Source organism: Pungitius pungitius, chromosome 9 (assembly GCF_949316345.1).
Source record: "Pungitius pungitius chromosome 9, fPunPun2.1, whole genome shotgun sequence".
Taxonomy (NCBI): Eukaryota; Metazoa; Chordata; class Actinopteri; order Perciformes; family Gasterosteidae; genus Pungitius; species Pungitius pungitius.
This window is the reverse complement of record NC_084908.1, coordinates 3,151,073-3,169,269: the sequence shown is the minus strand read 5'-3', so window position 1 is coordinate 3,169,269 and position 18,197 is coordinate 3,151,073. Positions and strand designations below refer to the sequence as shown.

General features: G+C 48.4%; 1 protein-coding gene across 3 annotated transcripts in view; it reads right to left on the bottom strand.

The window, feature by feature from the left end:
• LOC119218476 (trinucleotide repeat-containing gene 6C protein-like) overlaps positions 1 to 17,235 on the bottom strand; it is a 34,121-nt gene extending 16,886 nt beyond the window's left edge. Inside the window, exons 1-3 of one of the 3 annotated variants that reach the window (XM_062564591.1) lie at positions 16,970 to 17,235; positions 16,685 to 16,706; positions 6,915 to 7,310 (exon numbers count right to left, since the gene is read on the bottom strand). In XM_062564591.1, the coding sequence (XP_062420575.1) occupies positions 6,915 to 7,310; positions 16,685 to 16,706; positions 16,970 to 17,032 (481 nt within the window). In that variant the 5' untranslated portion in view covers positions 17,033 to 17,235. The remainder of the gene's footprint in view (positions 1 to 6,914; positions 7,311 to 16,684; positions 16,707 to 16,969) is intronic. The other 2 variants (XM_062564592.1, XM_062564593.1) reach the window with 2 other exon arrangements.
• Positions 17,236 to 18,197: the final 962 nt, after the last annotated feature.

The window sequence follows — 18,197 nt, the reverse complement described above, 5'->3', positions numbered from 1 at the left end:
GAGAGATACAAAAATCAGTGTTGAGTGACACAACGCAGAATGCTCTCATTTTATTCAATGTTGCACATTGTTGTTTTGAAAATATATTTAGTGTAAAAGCAATGTGTTTTACTTGAAAGTGACTGCAATTTTTTTTCTTTTCTGAAAAAGCACAAAAATGTCCTCCAAAGTGGGTCATAACAGAAAAAGTTTGACAGCCACTGAAGTAATGGGAGTAGAAACAAAAGGGTAGAGAAAATAAAAAGCCAGTTAAAAATGAGATGGGGGAAAGACTAAGAAAAATAATCCAATACTCCACTGGACCAATTTTATCTTCTTGGTTGGTTAATGTTAGCAATCAGACTCCTTGGCAGGAGATGGTCACACTTAGATGTTACACAATCCAACAAATAATCAGAATTAACAGCCAAGCGTGTTGCATGTCATCTCAGTAATGGTATATCCATATATCTTTATCCCTCTTTTTCTATCTGCTGTTAACTCCTTCCCTCTGGTCTATGCCTATGCAGTTTCTTGCTGCTCCCATTCGTTCTCGTCACCTTCCTCTTTCCTCCCCCTTTAATTTCTCCCTCTCTCCCACCCAGCAGCGAGGGGCCCATCCGTCTCCATCGTGGCTTCACTGGGTGGGGCTGTGAAGGGAAGCCCAAGTGGAACGCCGCTCATTTATTGGAACGAAACCGGGACGGCTTCTCATCCATCACTCCCTACGCTCTGCCGGGGCTACTACTCCTCCTCCTCCTCCTCCTCCTCCTCCTCCTCCTCCTCCTCCTCCTCCTCCTCCTCCTCCACCGCTCTGGACTAAGCTACCGCAGAACACAACCTCCGAGCCGGTGTGAATACTGTATTTGTGTGCCTATCGGTCAGCTTCCTAACACCTGCATATACATAATAGCGTGTGTTTCTGTAGATACATTGTGGGGGGACTAAGAACTGCATCTGAACCTCCTACTACTTACAAGATTCAAGCATGATTATCAAATGTAATGCCATACTACCACACCACGGGCCATTTGCAACAAGTATCTGTTACCAACATGGTGTCGCACACAAGCAATTTCATCAGGCACAAAAGCCTCTAATGAAAGTGAAGGGGGGGGCAGTAATAGGCCGATTCAATGCTGTAAAGGGGTAATCAATCACTGGGAGGCAGCCAATCAATGATCTTATTAATGCTAGTGGGTGAGAGCAGGGAGGTTATTGACCCAGCATGCGAACGTCCACTAGGCCGGCTTCATGGACACCGGCGGGAACGGCTAGAAGTAGTGCACGCGTAGTAGGAAGCAGACACAAAGTAAACACGGGTAGGATGTATTCCTATCAGACGGTAAGTTCCTTAAGACAATACATGCCTGAGAAGTTTCTCAAGAACACAACTAGCAATGAATGACGCTCGACGCTGAACCGAAAGCAGTCATTTTCAGAAGCGTGCTAAACAATGATACGTTTCTGGCTCCCCTCCTGAGCTGCTGCAGTGGGCGCGGCTCACTAACCATTAATTAGGCAACCCAGGCCGCATTTATATAATATTTGCCTTGTTTGGTAATTAAGCAGTTTTACCTTGCATTACTCTGCTATTAGTTTCCATCATATTGTTTGCAGTGAATTCCATAATAGCTGTACTTTCTCCATCACAATATGAAAACCCAGGGGTCCAAACAATCCAGTCAGATGAGGAAAGAGGCAGATATTTCGCTTTAAGATACTTAGCAACAAGCCACAGAGTGGCTGTGAATGCAATTTTCGCCTGAACACACTTATCTCCTCTCCCCAGACAGCCTTATCGCACATTGTTGTCAGACTGATGATCACACACACACACACACACACACACACACTTTTCTCTGCATGCTGAAAATAAATTAGGCTTGAGGGTCGAGGCGAAGGCCTGATTTCAAAGCCTAAGTAATTCTTTCACACAAACCATTCCAAGCTAACTTTCCATAAAAGTGGACAAAAATATAGTCAGGCAAAACTGCCCAGTGCCCAAAACACAGCAAGCTCAAAGTGAATTAATGAAGCATTTTGGGAGATCTTCTATGGCACAAGGGATTTCACAATGTACAATTTCCGGTGTGTTGTGTTTCATAGTTACGACTTTAAGCTCTCCGTGACTTGTATGTGTTTTGTTTGGTAAAAGCAGAGAGAGAAATATGTCAGCGACGGTAAAAAGCACACACACACACACACACACACACACACACACACACACACACACACACACACACACACACACACACACACACACACACACACACACACACACACACACACACACCTCTCTTTCCCGGTCTCTCAACAAAACAAAAAAATAGGTAACATGATAAGTTCATCAAAAAGAAGATTTAGCCCTTCTGTCGTGAACGAGCCACATACCAGGCAGTAAAACATAAAACAAAAGGCAGGGAAGAGGAAGCTTGGATAAAAAAAAGGTGGTCTGTCAGGGAGAAAGCCAGAGTGGAAAAATACCTGAGGAGAGGTGCCGAACACATCTCTGCTTTGTGTGTGTGAGAGCAAACTGCACCCTGCACTGCTACAATGTGTCTGCTTTCAAGAGCCCGTGCAGGGTGTGCAGACATGCGAGCACAGAGCAAATAACACAAACGTATCATTATTAGCTCCACCAAAAGGACTATTTATCGCTGTCCTTTTAGATTGGATTAAACTTTAAAGATGCTAATGCGATTCTAAATATGAACCCCTTTTCGACTCCCTCCCCAGATATTCCAAAAGGGGCTGCCGATTCGTGGCAGAGCCTTGATTTGTCCGGGGGCGTTCGGGGACGACAGGAAAAAAAAAAGGGGACAATTATTTCCGTCGGCCACTTGCAACCGTGCGTGAGTAACGTGTTGGCGCTTTCACTGCGGCTGCAATTAGGAGGGCCGTGTCGTTACGCTTTGTGAATGACAAAAGGGCCAGAAATAAGAAAAGACTACGGGGCGCTCCGTGGCTCCTCAAGCTGCTCGTCCTCCTGGAGCTCCAGCACGAACAACGCAACCGAGACGAGCTTCTGATAATCAAAGGAGCGGGCCGCTAGCCAAGAATTAAATGTCTCCCCTCCCCTTTCAGTGAAAAGAGCGGCAGGGGCACATGAAGAGAGGAGGGGGAGGTGGGGAGAGATGCAGGGGAACTCGAGGGGGGGGGGGGGGGGGTGCACTTGCAGCGGTCGAGGGACGAGGAGGAAACGGCAGACGACGAGAGGAGAAAACATACAAACACAACTCGGAATCCCCACGTTTGACAGTGAGCCCCGAGACTCGGCTTCCTCAGACCGAGACGAGAGCGGGAGGGGACGTTTAGGAGCCTTTTGTCCCCGAATAGACCCTCTCCTTCTTCCCTTTTGAGGGGCGCTTTACGCACCCCCTCCCCCCCCCCGCCCCCCCGCCCTCCCGCCACCACCACCATACCCGAATCAAAGACGGCGTACTTGTTTTTCCCGGAAGCAGGGAAAGAAAGACGAGTGAGGAAATGGTCACCGGAGGGTTTAAAAAGCTCATTATTCACGTCTGTTTACCTCTGCCAAGAGAAGAGAGAAAGCAGGAGAGAGCGAGAACCATGGTGACTTCTCCGGTTTCCCTGACAGAGCCTGGATTAATTAACCCACTAGAGGGTTCTCTCACTATGTGTGTGTGTGTGTGTGTCTCTCTCTCTCTCTCTCTCTCTCACACACATGGGGCAAATCTATACCTCCTCGGCTTCATTAGCGCCAAGTGCTCTTGTGATTATGATTTTAAAAACATACACGACCTAAGTGGGAGTTCTTTTTTTTACATCCTAATGGCACCATGCTTGAAGAGGCAGACCTCCGCGCCCGTGAGAAGGTACTAGAACATTACATGTTTAACAGACCCATGCTGGGGCTTTTTTTTTTTTTATGCGTCACATCCCCGTTAAACAAGATGTGTTCAGATGAACCAAACTGCGCTAGCTGCAGATCAAAAGGGCCCAAATGAAAGGGCCGAGTGTTCCAGCGGCACCCAGCAGAGAGCCTTCTGGCCGCATGCTCTCTTTCTGGGGGGGGGACAAACAGCTGTGAGGCCGCAGTTCCCACAGTCTTGAGACGCTTTCCCCTCCCTCACCCCCACTCCAGCACCTGCTACCGGGGAGCCTGTCTGGATGGCTGCTGGCTGCTCCGGACTACTTAAGGGTCCCCAGTCAGCTGGAGAGACTGGGCTGGTGGGTGTTACGGCGAAAGGGGGGGGGGGGGGGGGGGGGTATAAATCTGTCTGCTGTTTGGGACAATGACATGAGGTTTGAAGAGAGCGGAGGTTACGTGGGAGGGGTGGGAATGCCCCTTGAATTAGAAGTTGGGGGTGGTGGGGGGGGGGGGGGGGTTACCATACAGGCTTTGTGGACGGGGGCAGTGGGGATGATATAAAAATGACGGACACTGAAATTCAATACGGCAAGAAAAAGAAAGAAAGGAAAGAAATCACTACTGATCCACATGTGAGGAAAGTAAACAGAAAATGGGTCAAAGGAGGCGTATTTAAACACCTAAGGATATCTACTCAATATTACTGCAGCGGCTTATGAACTAAACGTGTGTGTGTGTGTGAGTGCTAGCTTGCATGCTCTTGCATACCCTTCAAACCCAGCCAGCTGGCCTGCAAGGCAGACACAGATCAGAGAGGACACAACTAGGTCAGACTAGTGTGTTCTTTCTGCTGCACCGCCACTACATGCACATACATGCGTTTGTGTTTGCATGGGCGAGGGAACGTGTGTGAGGGAACATCATCACATTCCTCTGGGCCATCGTAACCTCACCAGAGAGGTCAGAAAAATGTCCCCAGAACAGACCTCCCAGTTAACTGTGACGCACTGAAAACTCCATTGGTACTCGCAGGCCGGATCCAAAAAATACATTTGGATGTTTAGCTATTCATTATTATCTTACCTAATTGTTGAAATTATTTAATGTATAAATTTGCATTTTGGTTCCTTCCCATTCTACAAAAAACACTGCCTGTTTTATGTAAATATAGTGCAGAGTAGTAAGTTAAACTACATCGTCCTCTCTCTAAATTATGCATGCCGAAATGTTTGCATCCACGGGGCTTGAGGCTATTAGAGAGGCAGACGGGATAGAGCCGGCTGTGAGGGGAAGCCCTCAAGACAAAATGACCAGAGGGAAACGGGGGGTGGAAACCCAGCCAATGGGCACTACGCCACGGGCTGTGGGCTGTGTTGTACTGTTCGACCTTCCCCTGGGCCCCTGCTTTCCCAGGGGCCCAGGGGAAGGTCGAACAGTAAGAGGCAACTGCTGGAATAGGACAATAATAAGGATATCATAGGTCCATTCTCTCAGCCAGGAGAGCTGGACATGAGGCCCAAATGAGAGAAATGTGTTCCTTTTTAATCTAAAAGGACAGTGTAGCCCGCAGCATCCCTGCACCAAACTGCAGAGATCAGAGAAGATATTTCAAGTTTCTAACTAATAATAAAAAGAAATCAGGAAAAGGTTTATCAATGTTTGCTAAAAGAAAGTCTTAGTGAAGCGAGCCACTTTGTATAGTCAGTCTGACGCTGTGATTGGCGGTCTGAGACAGAGCTTAGAATGACCAGTTGCCTCTGTGATGCAGAACGCATCGTTTAACAACTTGAACCAGAGTTGCTGCACATTTGTTCACGGAGCGACCGGTGATAATGGCAATGATTACAAAAAAAAAAAAAGAAGAGACTGAGAGAAGTCAAGCAGACTCCTGCTAACCCGGACATGAAAACAGAGATGTTCTTCAAAGTCACCGTGTCCTGTGCTAGACGAAGGACACGTGGCACACCTTCGTGCCTGTGCACATCATTAAGCAGATGCAACTGCGATTGCTCTTCAAAAAAAGGAAAAACCCTTTGGACGACTGCACGCGGAAAAAAAGAATGATTAAAAAAAAACAACAACAAAAAAACACCTTTAGTGTGCATGCCAAAAGAAACACTGCATGGTCCATAAAGGGAGAAAGAAAAAGATGTAGTGGCGGCCATCCATGGCCATCCTTTGTCAACACATCACTTGCATAGAAACACACACAAGCAGCCACACAATGGGCACCTTGAGGCAGGTTCAGTCTTTAGTGATCTTAGGGGCCACCAGTGACTTCATTAAAATATTACCGCTGGCTACGGAGCTCTGAGAGAGAGAGTATGTGTGTGTGTGGAACTATAACCTTGTTCTTATGATATAAGCTAAAACACCCACAACAACAAGATTTTTCCAAAGCCTGGAAAGAATGTGGCGTTAGCATAGCCAAAGTTAGAAGCCCTTGGATCCAAACCTAGACACTAATAGCACAGTGGGAAACGAACATTCATCCGTCAGATTTCGTTCAGAAGCCCAGAGGGGTGGAAAGAAGAGCAAAGCGGCCAGTTGAAAGCAGCTCAGACTTGAGTCTTCCATTTTAATTTGGATTTAAATCAGCCTGGCCGCATCATTTAAGGGTCGTATCTCAACATCATTTAACACTGTCGGGAAGTGAAGGTGCGGCGTTACGCTGCAATTACAATCACCGTAATTTATTATGCTTCCAGGGCAGTAAATCTGTCCACGTGGCGCAGCACACCGCCGTATCTGTGCCCAGCCAAAGTCAAAACAAAACTTGAAATAAAAGGTTAATGTGGCGTACAAGTATTTCCTGCATGTTACTGCGGGAATTTGCCTCAAACAATTATGGAAAAGTAAAGAGGGTGCAGCAGAGGTGGAAGCAGAGTGCCAGACTTAATAAGCGCATCGGGTGACGCATCGATAAACACGCAGCCAAGACACAGTTGACTGAAACGATAGCAAAAACCCAACTGAAGTTTGGAAGGTGAAACCATTTGCACACGGCCACCACCCAAACAAACAAAAACAAACCCGGGGAGTCCAATCCGGGGCGAAGTGTGCTTTCTTTTTAAATGCGTTTCACCGTGTTAACACAAACCTGGGTGGAGGTTGCCCGCAGCGGACGCGGCAGAGTTTGGGGACGTGCTGCTGGCACTCGTCGAAGAAGAGGAGGAGGAGGAAGAAGACAAACAGGAGAGGGTGAGAGCGCCGAGGGCTCCCGCGGGCAGCGGCTGGCCTCTCTTTAGTAGCTGCTTGTGCTCCTGCTGGCGGAAGCGCGGGGGCACCTCTCTGGGCGGGTAGCGAGCACTGGCAGACGACAACTGGCACTGCTGCAGAGGAGGAGTCTGGGTTGGGAGTTGGCCACTGCAGGAGGCGCGCTTGCCATTGCCAGAAGAAGAGGAGGAGGAGGAGGAGGAGAGGGTCAGCGTAGGGCTGGCCGGGTGGAGTTGGTGGGGCGGGCCGGGGCTGGGCTTAGTGGGAGCAGGCTCCGGCACTGGATGGATACAGCACACACAGAGAGAGAGAGAGAGAGAGACATGCAGGCAGCAAGGGGTTAACTGCTGGTTAAATTATTAGACCATAATAGACTCAAAAAGTAGTACTGACAAACAAATGGAGTAGTATAACAGAAAGTGTGGCTTTCCTGAGTATCAATTCCATGGTAATCCTGTTTTTATGTAATATTATTATTTAATAAAAAAGGATATTGAAGTGTTCACTCATGGTGAATTAGATTTTTGATAAATAATCATCAGCAATGTGAAGTAATGACTAAGTGAAATAAAGCAAATACAGCTTCAACATTGTGGCCAGTTTAGGAAATCCCTTTAGTGAATTCAGCCATTAAAACACTGACAACATCTCGTCTCAAGTCACAATAACCATCATAATATCGTATAGCAGAAGTGTGGACTCGAGTCATGTGACTTGGACTCGAGTCAGACTCGAGTCATGAATTTGATGACTTGAGACTTGACTCGACAAAACGTACAAAGACTTGCAACTCGACTTGGACTTGAACACCGATGACTCGTGACTTGACTTGGACTCGAGCCTTTTGACTCGAGAAGACTTGCTACTTCCCATGAAAACTGGGGGAAAACATTTTCACACCACCGCGCCGCTCTGTTTATCTGCATCTGTCAAAATAAATGTGCGCCACCTGTATGCAGAGAGCGCGCGCTGCCTGCACGACATCCAATCACTGCAGTCCATTTGACCGTATCAACGAGACAGCTCGTTCATGGTTACAAAAATCGGGATTTTTGAACCCGGATTCAGACTCCGATGGAAATCCTCGCCAACATTATGTCAACGTGCGTTTTAAAGTAGTGTAATGAGCTGAGTTAAAGTTATTAGTTAATCAGTTATGCAGATGTTGCATGTGTTCACGTTATGCTTTGTTACCAGCTGTAGTTACGCGAGACAACCCGAGTTTTGGGGGGCCGTGTATGCGGAAGTGTTCGTTCGGCGTGGTGACGGCCAACAGTGACCGAAGTTGAGTTGTTTTATATAAATAAATGCAGCGGAGTTGCAAGCCAGTCATCGCCTCCTTATTTACGCTGCAGCATTGGGGTGAGCGTTACAGTACTATAACACAGTCACAGTCGATCCACCATTACCCTTCCCTTCGTAGTCTAGGTCTGTGAGGCAGCGCACCATCACCCAGGGTTCCCCGTCCCCACTATAATAAAAGGACACTCGAAATGACTCGAAACTAAAATGGTACGACTTGTGACTCGACTTGAGACTTGTCGGCTTTGACTTGTGACTCGACTTGGGACTTGCTTCGTCTTTGACTCGACTTGACTCGGGACTCGAGGGCAATGACTTGAGACTTGCTTGTGACTTGCATAACAGTGACTTGTTCCCACCTCTGTCGTATATTATTGCCCATATTACAGCAGTAGGTGACCCCGCTAATTGGTTGTGTATTCTTGTGTTTTGTGTACAGTAATAATTAAATATTTTAGCATGCAGTGCACGTTGGTGTACACTATGCCTTTGAATTACCTGCCCCGTGCAGCCTTTTGTCGAACATATGTTACCGGCCCAGACGCACTCTAAGAAAAGGTCAAGGTTTTTTTTTTTTCTGCTTGCTGAACACCGGCGCACACACCAACACTTGGAGACACTTATTGTCCCCTTCATTAAGTACACACACACACACACACACACACACACACACACTTCCCTGCTGGTTTGGCTTGAACCTGACTCTATCCCTGTGACTGCCAGTCTAATTGATCTTTAGCCCGAGAGGTGTTTTCCCTCTGCCAGCAAAACACTGTACGACACCAGGGCGACTCCCACTGAGGACGGCGTGGGTCTGCATGCACCTGTGAGGAGCGGGTCCTACGTCCAGCAGGGCACTACTCTCCCTGCAGCTCTGAGACGGCTGCCCGAAGGCTGGAGGCCTAAGAGCTGCCGCCGATTGCAGCTTCCTGCTCCCACGGTAAATGGGTTGACCGCGTTGTTTCCCTACACTGCCTGATATGGCTGCTCGAACGCAACAGCTGAGACAGCCCTCACCCAGGGGAGGCAGGGCGAGAGAGAGACAGACAAATGGAGAGAGACGGAGACCGGCACGGCTCGGGTTGTTTGTGTGTAGGTGCCGTTTTCTTCAAAGCATGAAAAATCGATCGTGGTAAATCGATTGGCATGGAAATAGTTTGTTGATTAAAGTATGAATAAGTCCAGTGGGAGAATTATTCCTACAGTGTTGCTACACTGAAGTGCTGGTGATTAACTACAACGTGGCGCACGCACGCACGCGCACACACACACGCACGCACGCACGCACGCCAGAGCTGCCCCACTGGAGTGCAGAAGGTATTCGGTGTGGCTGCCAACAGCTCGTCTCAGAGATGAAAAAAACAGAGGGCCTCTGAGTGAGCGCAACACTAATCCAGGCGGCTGCCGAAGCGCTGACGCACAGAGACGGCGGGGTGTATGTAGCGAACTTCAATATGCCGCTCAACACAGAATCTACACCCCAAAAATAAAAGCCCTTGGCGTCGAGAGAACGACAAATGAAAGCAAGACCTTGTTTTTCTTCTATTGATGTATTGACGCTTGCTTCCGCGTGGCCGCTTCCACTTATAAAACATATATGAGAGAGAGTGTGAGAGAGACCCCCTCCACCCCCCCACCCACCATCCCTCCGGCAGCATTTGGGCTGGCTGTTGGCTCAGAACTGCAGCTGGTGACGCACATCTCTGATTAAATCCACCTCGGCCCGCCTGACGCAGCCTCAGCCAATCAGACAGCAGGACGGTACACCCTGCCCCCCACTTGGTTCTCGGGCTTAAGGAAGTACTTCCAGATGGACCAGGAACCAGGTGGATGCAGTTCACACTATTGGGTGCCGCTTGCTGCTCAAACGTCCGGACATCTGCAGAAGTCCAACTAAACCAACAGTGGGGGTCTTGGTACATGAGCAGAAAATAAACCTAAAAGTATAAATCATTTAGCTGGTGGCCTGAATCAAAGAGGAGCATTTGGCACAGAAAACACAAAAGGATCTTCCAGTTAGAGGAGGATGAACCCAGACACACACACATACGATTCTCTGAGCTCACCCGCACCCTCCACTCTGTGTTGTTGTTGTTGTAGTAACAAGGGTGTAGTCGGCTGCAACTCCCTCCTGTTGCAGGTGACCACATCTAAAATTACCCCTGCACCAGCAATAATATCCAACTGCAACATAGTCGTGACGCATTTAAAACAGCTTTGTCACGGACCTGTTTAAAGAGAATATTCTGTGTGAGCAAAAAAAAAAGAACAAATAAATTGTGCGTTGTATATGAGCTGCTGTTGTAATATTGGGAAATGTGTGGCCATCCCCCGTATTTATCAAGTGGATCAGTGGGAATTAATGTTCTCTTGAGAAGGAAGCAGTGTATGTATGCACACTAACACACACACACACTAACACACTGCTCCCACTGCCCTGAACAAACATAAACACATTTACTGAGACGGCCTTTATCGCTTTGAGGAGGAAAGATCTTTCCTTAATCCACGACGGATGGGTAAGTGCTTTTGGAGGAGGTGTGAGAGGGGGTGGGGGGTGGGGGGGGCAGAGGGGGGAAGGGCAATTGCAGAAAAAGACGACCAAAGGAACAAATTAGAGCAACGCCAGGAAAACCCCTTAGATGAAAATTGCGTCTGTTAAAGATTAAATGAGGAAAGCGAAGCGTCTGCTGAAGTTTCAAGCTCAGTGCATTTCAACTGGAAGACTAACCGGGTTTCTCTTATTAAAGCCCTTCTTGTGGGTAGATTATACTTCCAGCACTATTAATTGACGGCTTATGATAAACTTATTTCCGCGTATTTTTTTTTTCTTCTACAAGGGGGTCACAAACAACCAAAAGTGATGAAAAGATTACATTAGACATTGTTAACAGTTTAGATAAAACCTAATTAACTAAGAAAACCAATACGTGATGCAGAGACTGAAAACAATCCTTTTACCAACTCCACATGCCGAGGTTAGTACAGACCTACTCGAGCAGCGGTGTTGTGAAAGCCAAATATAGACTTCAATGTGTTGGTGTCCCTGGATCCGCTAATTGCAGTTGAAAAGAAGAGCCAATTAAATGAACATGTTGGATCGAGTGCACTGTAAAATCGGTGAAACCCCCTCTGCTCTCTGCAACCTTGCACCAAACTTTTAATTATAGCCCTTCTTCACACTTAAATGGTTAATTACACACAATGAGGGAGACAGAGACCAAATGGAAAGCGGGTCCGTGGGAGGATGGAGAGCGAGTAAGCATCGGGGGCGGGTGTTGGTGGGGGGTGGGGGCAGTAAAGCAGGGGGAAATGCATAAAGCCACCAGATATAGAAGCACGACAAGACAGTGGGGTGTGTGTTATGGAACAAGAGCCAGTGGGAGCCCAGTGCCGGGCGGAGCAGGTTCCCACATCCCCTCTGTCTATTGTCTGCAGTCACTTTATTATGCAGACACGTTTATAGAAGGGCGAGCGGGGGGGAGGGGGGGGGGGGGGGGACCCAACACCCACGCAGGCCTATCTACTCCACACAATGGTGCATTTCTTGATCCAACAAAGGCTCAGAGTAGTAGTAGCAGCACCTTGAGGACCAATGTGTTTTCTTTTAGCCGATGGGTTAAAAAAAAAAGCGTCTCTGTGCCGAAAGCACCGAGACGACGGCCATTGGGTCTCGGTCCAATAACGTTGCATCACAACAACGTGGAGGCACAGAGCGATGACAGCTACATGATCTCATTTCCCTCCGCGAAGTCTCGGTCTAAAGAATACCTCTGGTCTGCCGTCCATAACACTGGGGGACAATAGTCTCATTTTTACCAGGGGCACTTTTGACTCGTTTCTATTAATATATCTTTGGTCACGGGAGGTGAAATGCGTGTGCGCATGAGGGAGGGTCAAGTGGGGGCGTCTCTATGAGGTCCCATCTGTCGGTATTAGCGGAGAACAGAACAGAAGCGCCCTCAGTCTCACGCAGAATAAGAGAAGGCAAACATTTCCCACCCCTCACCCTTCGTATAACAGGGCCCGTTGCTATGGGGACTGACAGTTGCCTTACGCACCTCCGTTTTGCCTCGCGACCCCCCGCCTGTGACTCATGTGACCTCTTCCCATATCGCGCCACTTTCACCCTCTCTCTCTCTCTCTCTCTCTCCCTCTCTCTCTCTCTGACTAATTAGTGCCCCCTTTTCTCAACGCTAAGGTCTTTTCTGGACCGTTCATCTCAGCTGTGCCTCTCCGGCTCTGGGACAAAGAGCACAAGGGGACACGCTGGTCAAATGGGAGCGCCGTCATCGCGGTCCGACTGGGACCTCTCATGTTTGTGTTGATTTTACGGGCATTATTCGGCTTTGGTTCAGCAATGGTCAGAGAGAGAGGGCAGAGTGCGAGGGGCATCTCGTGCAGGCGTGCCCCCATTCTTTGAACCACACACACACACACACCTTTGCCTAAAAGCACGTGGTGCTACATCCTATTAATCTAGCCCGAGCTCTGACTTGAAACGGCCGAGTGTTGGGGGCCAGAGGCAGCGAATGGGCTCGCTTGTGTGTGATCATACAACACGTAAGGGTCTCTCTCTCTCTCTCTCTCTCTCTCTCTCTCTCATCATAAATCCACAGGATGTAATTCACAAGCTATTCACTATTAATTCATGGAGTGTCTATAAATTGAGGTTAACGGGGAAAAGAAAAGCGGCCCGAATGCTAAAGCAAATTAGCCTCTTATTAGATTGTGATTCATGAAATACCCTTTTCAAAAGTGTTGACGCAATTAATAGCATGTGAAATTGCAAATTAATCCGATGCGGAATTACCCGACGCACTCGGGTCTTTTGTGGGCGCCCCTCGCCGCTTCTACAAACATAATACCGTTATCGCCAACATGACACCGCATCAATGGGTTTCTCCTGTCATGTGGTGGCACATCATGGCGGAGGACAGTCGTGGGCCAGTCATCGGTGTGTGAATGGCTGTGAATGGTAACATGAAGGGCGCAAGCACTTTGAGTGGTCAGAAGAGCCGGTCTCATGTGTGCACGCACACACACACACACACACACACACACACACACACACACACACACACACACACACACACACACACACACACACACACACACACACACACACACACACACACACACACACACACACACACACACACACACACACACACACACACACACACGACTGCCTTTGCCGCTTTGCAATTCCGGAATGTTAGCATTTCCTTCGCTCACGTAGTAGATTAAAAGGCTCTAAATTCACTTTTAATATTGCTCAGCGGATACTCCTCACGCACTCTGTGTGTGGAAATGTGCGTGTGTGTGTGTCTTGGCATGCGCATGTTTTTGTCAGGTTTGTGTGGCAGTCATTCGAGTGATTATGATTGCAGTGTGGTGGTGGGGGAAGGGGGGGGGGGGGGGGCGCAGAGATTGTGATGAAGCTGCGTGTGTGCTGGGGCTGAATAATCAGCATCCCTCTGAGATAATAGGGACCAGGAGGGAGGGCCCTGCATTAGAGGTCCAGCCTGTGTCTGTGTGTCTGTGTGTGTGTGTGTGTGTGTGTGTGTGTGTGTGTGTGTGTGTGTGGGGGGGGGGGGGGGGGGGGAGCAGGACCCTGCCTCCTGGATCCCTGCATACAGAGAAGCTGCATGAGTAATGGGGGCAGAGGAGTTCATTCCGCTGCAAAGCTTTATCTCATTTTCATGCATATGAACGAAATGCCAGGAACCAGGGAAGGCCCGCAGAGAGGAAAGCACAGAAAGGATTTGTGGGACGGGGGGGGGGGGGGGGGGCTGTTTTGCAATGTGCATGCGTCTATGAATATCGGAGTGTATGAGGAAGGCAAAATTCACCGATATGGATGGAGGGACACAAATCACTACCGCATATTTGATCACCAGCCAGCCTGCGCACACGCGCACACACACACACCTCTATTATTTAGTGTCACGGATGAAAACCCAGCTGTGTCCCTTCCTGGCTGTGTCTCTCATTAAACATACCATGAAACAAATGCCCACGCCGTTAGCCCTAGTCTACATCAGCACCGTCACTAACTCCCAACGGTCATTTTTGGCGCACGTCTGAAGCGCTCACCGCTTCATTACTTTCTTTCCGCCCTCCCTTAATTTCTCCCATTTTATATGGCCTCGGGACCGCCCGGAGACACTCTCTCTCTCCTCCTTCTCCTCCCCCCCCCCCTCCCTGATATTTCCCCTCTCGACATATCCTTTGCAGCTATGGCCAGTGACACTTTGAAATGCAGCACTGTTGCTACATTTGTTTTAGCGCCAGACGGATGCGGGCCAACACACAAAAACACACTAAAAAGGTGCCCACGCTCAAAGTGGGTCATTTTCATTTGGGCCAGGTGGGTTTCCACAGACAACCACAAAACACCCATTTCTCAAAGGTCAGGAGGAACAACTCTTTCCAACCCCCCCCCCCCCCACTGCACAGAGTACAGCGGATAAGGCCGTGGGTGTAAAAGGCCGCTTCCAGGTCAACCATCCGAAACTCCCACACCACACCACTTCTCTGTTCTCTTCACTGGTTACCAGTAGCTGCCCGCATCCCGTTCAAAACATTGGTACTGACGTACCATGCTGTGAATGGATCGGGACCAGTCTACATCCAGGACATGGTGAAACCCTACATCCCAACGCGCACACTCCGATCTGCATCTGCCAAGCGGCTTGTTCCTCCCTCACTGAGAGAAAAGCACTCGGCGAGATCGCGACTCTTTGCTGTCCTGGCTCCCAGATGGTGGAATGAGCTCTCGGATGACATCAGGACCGCAGAGAGCCTCTACATCTTCCGTCGAAAACTCAAGACGCACCTCTTTAGACTCTACCTTGACTGAAACACTAGCAAACCGTAGCACCAACAAATGGTAGCACTTAAATTGTACTTATAATTGCACTTTTCTATAACATGTTTTGAAACTGCTTATTTGATAAAAAATTTACTTTCTTGTGACTTGTTCTTCCGAGTTTGTGTCTCTATGTGCACTTGTTGTAAGTCGCTTTGGATAAAAGCGTCAGCTAAATGACATGTAATGTAATGTAATGTATGTAAGCAAAGAAGCAGGGTGTTCCCGGCGAAAGAGACACACTGCTCTGTGCAACCAAGAACAAAATGAAATTAAAAGAAAAACACATTTTTTGTGACACGGACACCCCACATAACTAATCTAGTATTGTACATTCGGATTATAGCACACTTATTTCGGACTGAATCATGATCACGCCCAGACAGAATTTATTTCCATCTTAAACCACTCGAGCACAAGAAGAGTGGCATCAAAATGCGTATTCAAATCAGAAGCCTCCACTCAAAGCGAGTGGGGGACGAGGGGCCACACTCACAGTGGGGCCCGTGCCACACAGGGAGGGCAATTAAACCGACGGGTCATGGTTCCGAGGCGAGCCGCGGTGACCTCTGTTAAAAAGGCCCAACAGCTACACCCAGATGGCCAAGCTGTTGCTCTCACTCCGGAGGGGAGGGGGGGGGGAGAGGAACGAGTGCTGGCAGACACACAAGGCGGAGCTAGAGGTAGCCACCTTGCTCCTGTTCGGTGTGCTTTTTCATCCCCAGCATTTTGCATGAATTAACCGATATATATCCGAATGTAAACGTAGGAATCGCACCAGCAGGAAGATGACAACAGAGCAGGAAGCTGCATGTGGTGACGGGTACAGGCTCACTCCCTCGCGCGCACACAGACGCACTTTTTAAAAGAAAGGTCCTCTGTGCAACCGTTTCCATAAATAGAGGCAAATGAGGACAGCAGAAGCAACTCCAGCTGTTCTGCAAACCGCTGAATTTCAAAAACTACGTTTCCCGGCCGCGTTCTCTCATGATCTATTTCAGCGTCTTAACACTTCGGGGGCATGCGAGGACACCCTTCTTTCTGGTTTAATGCCTCTGCATCTGAGCCGAACGCCATGTCCTTCTTGTATTCTGGTATTCCTCTGCTGCCCCCCCCCCCCCTCCCTCCCCCCCAACCACACTCACGCTTCAATGCCTGGCGCTGCGGGCGTACTGGGCGTCTCTCTGTACCGCTCTGCGTTAGTCTCCGCTGTATTTGCTCTCCTGTGTGTGTGTGTGTGTGTGTGTGTGAGAAACAGAGAGCCAAATGGCACAATTGTGCATGCATGTGCAAGTCATGTGTGACCATCTGTGTACAGGAGTACTAAATGTGTGTGTAATGCATAAATAATGTGTGTACGTGTGCCTTTACGGGTCAGCGTGCTGTTAATCAGAGCTGATTAATGCAGATCGGCTGATGGAATGTAGTATGGTCGAGGGTGTGTTGGTGGGGGGCGGCGGCGTTATTGTGACACTCACCTTTGGGTTTCTGATCAGCGGCCTGCAGGGAGAGAAGAGAGAGGGGAGTGGAATCAGGATCTTTGTTCTAAACCAACTAAAACCAAGAGTGTCGGGACTCATTCCAGACTTCGTCCGGCTAACATTGCAGAGCCAAATGATCCCATCTTGTTTCTGCTGCTTAAGTCAGTCGCTGGTGATATTGATTTTAATAAATTGATTAGAAAGACATTTGCATATTTAAGCTGGTGGCCTCAAAAGAACGATTATTTAACCGGTGTGCTGTGTGGAGAAGTGCATCGTTACCTTTTTCTGAGCGACGTCCGTCTTGGTCTTTTCTTCTTGTTTTTTCTTTCGCTTTTCTTCCATCAAATGGTTCTCTTTCTTCTGTCGCTAGTTTCTCTCAGCTGCCAGAAAAGGAAAGAGAGGGAGTTATGAATGAAACATAAACGGCTAGTGCTCAGCTAAAGATGCTGACTGTCCATAGCTTCCTGTTTTTTACCATTACTGTCCTGTCCTACATGAAATATTCCACATGTATATTCTGTTCTTTTTGCACATTGTACTTTAATTCCCTCCGCAGAGCCAAATAAAAAAAAAAAAAAACTTTTGCAATTCACAATCATTCAACAAAAAAAAAAACGAATCTGAAAGTGTTTCTCGGTGCTTCTGGCCACGGGAGCTCCGTGCTACTCTTGCGGCTGGCTTTCCTTTGGCTCACCGTTGGTGACAGCTCCTGGAAACTAAGAGGCATGAGCCGGACCAGTGGGACAGACAATGTGTGTGTTTACCCTTCACTAAGTGCAATGGACACTAATCCCTAAAACAGGGCTGTGATCTCAAATCAATGATGCCACTTTCCACAATGTGCATATTCAATGAATCATCTTGATGCCAAAATAACTGTCCCTTCCCTATTTATGTTAGCCCAGCTAAGAGTTTTGATGGACAAATGTGGTTCATCCATCCCAAATATTTACAGGGTCAAATGTTATGATGTTAAAGTCTTTATCACATAAAAGAAGCAACGCAAACCGTGGAAATCCTGATGGATGAATAAACAATTTGTGTCCCCAAGTAGAAGCCCTGATGTTGATCGATGTGCACTGTCCACGAGAGTGTTAACACCGGGCCCGGAAATGAATCTGAGTGAATGAATGAACCATTACGCTCATAACAGAAGACTAATGAACAGCCCGCCTCCCACTGTGCTGCCCACTGGTAGGGGGAAGCGAGCTGTCCGACAAACAGACCCGACGAGCCCACCAGAGACTCCCTAACCGCGGTGAGCCGTCTGTGGCCGTAAGGGAGAGGAAGAGAGGACGGAAAGTGGACAAGGGTTAGAACGTAGAGACAAATTAGGAGTACAACTACCCTTTCCTTCCCTCCGTCACGTCAGAAGCAGCCCGGTCGAAAACAGAGGTCTCCTGAGCTGACGTAGCCGGGGCCGAACTTAGCTTCCCTCCTGACCTCTTTTGGCACACGCGTATAACCTTACCTCCCTTCCCCGGTCTCCCTCCCTTTCGCTCAGTAC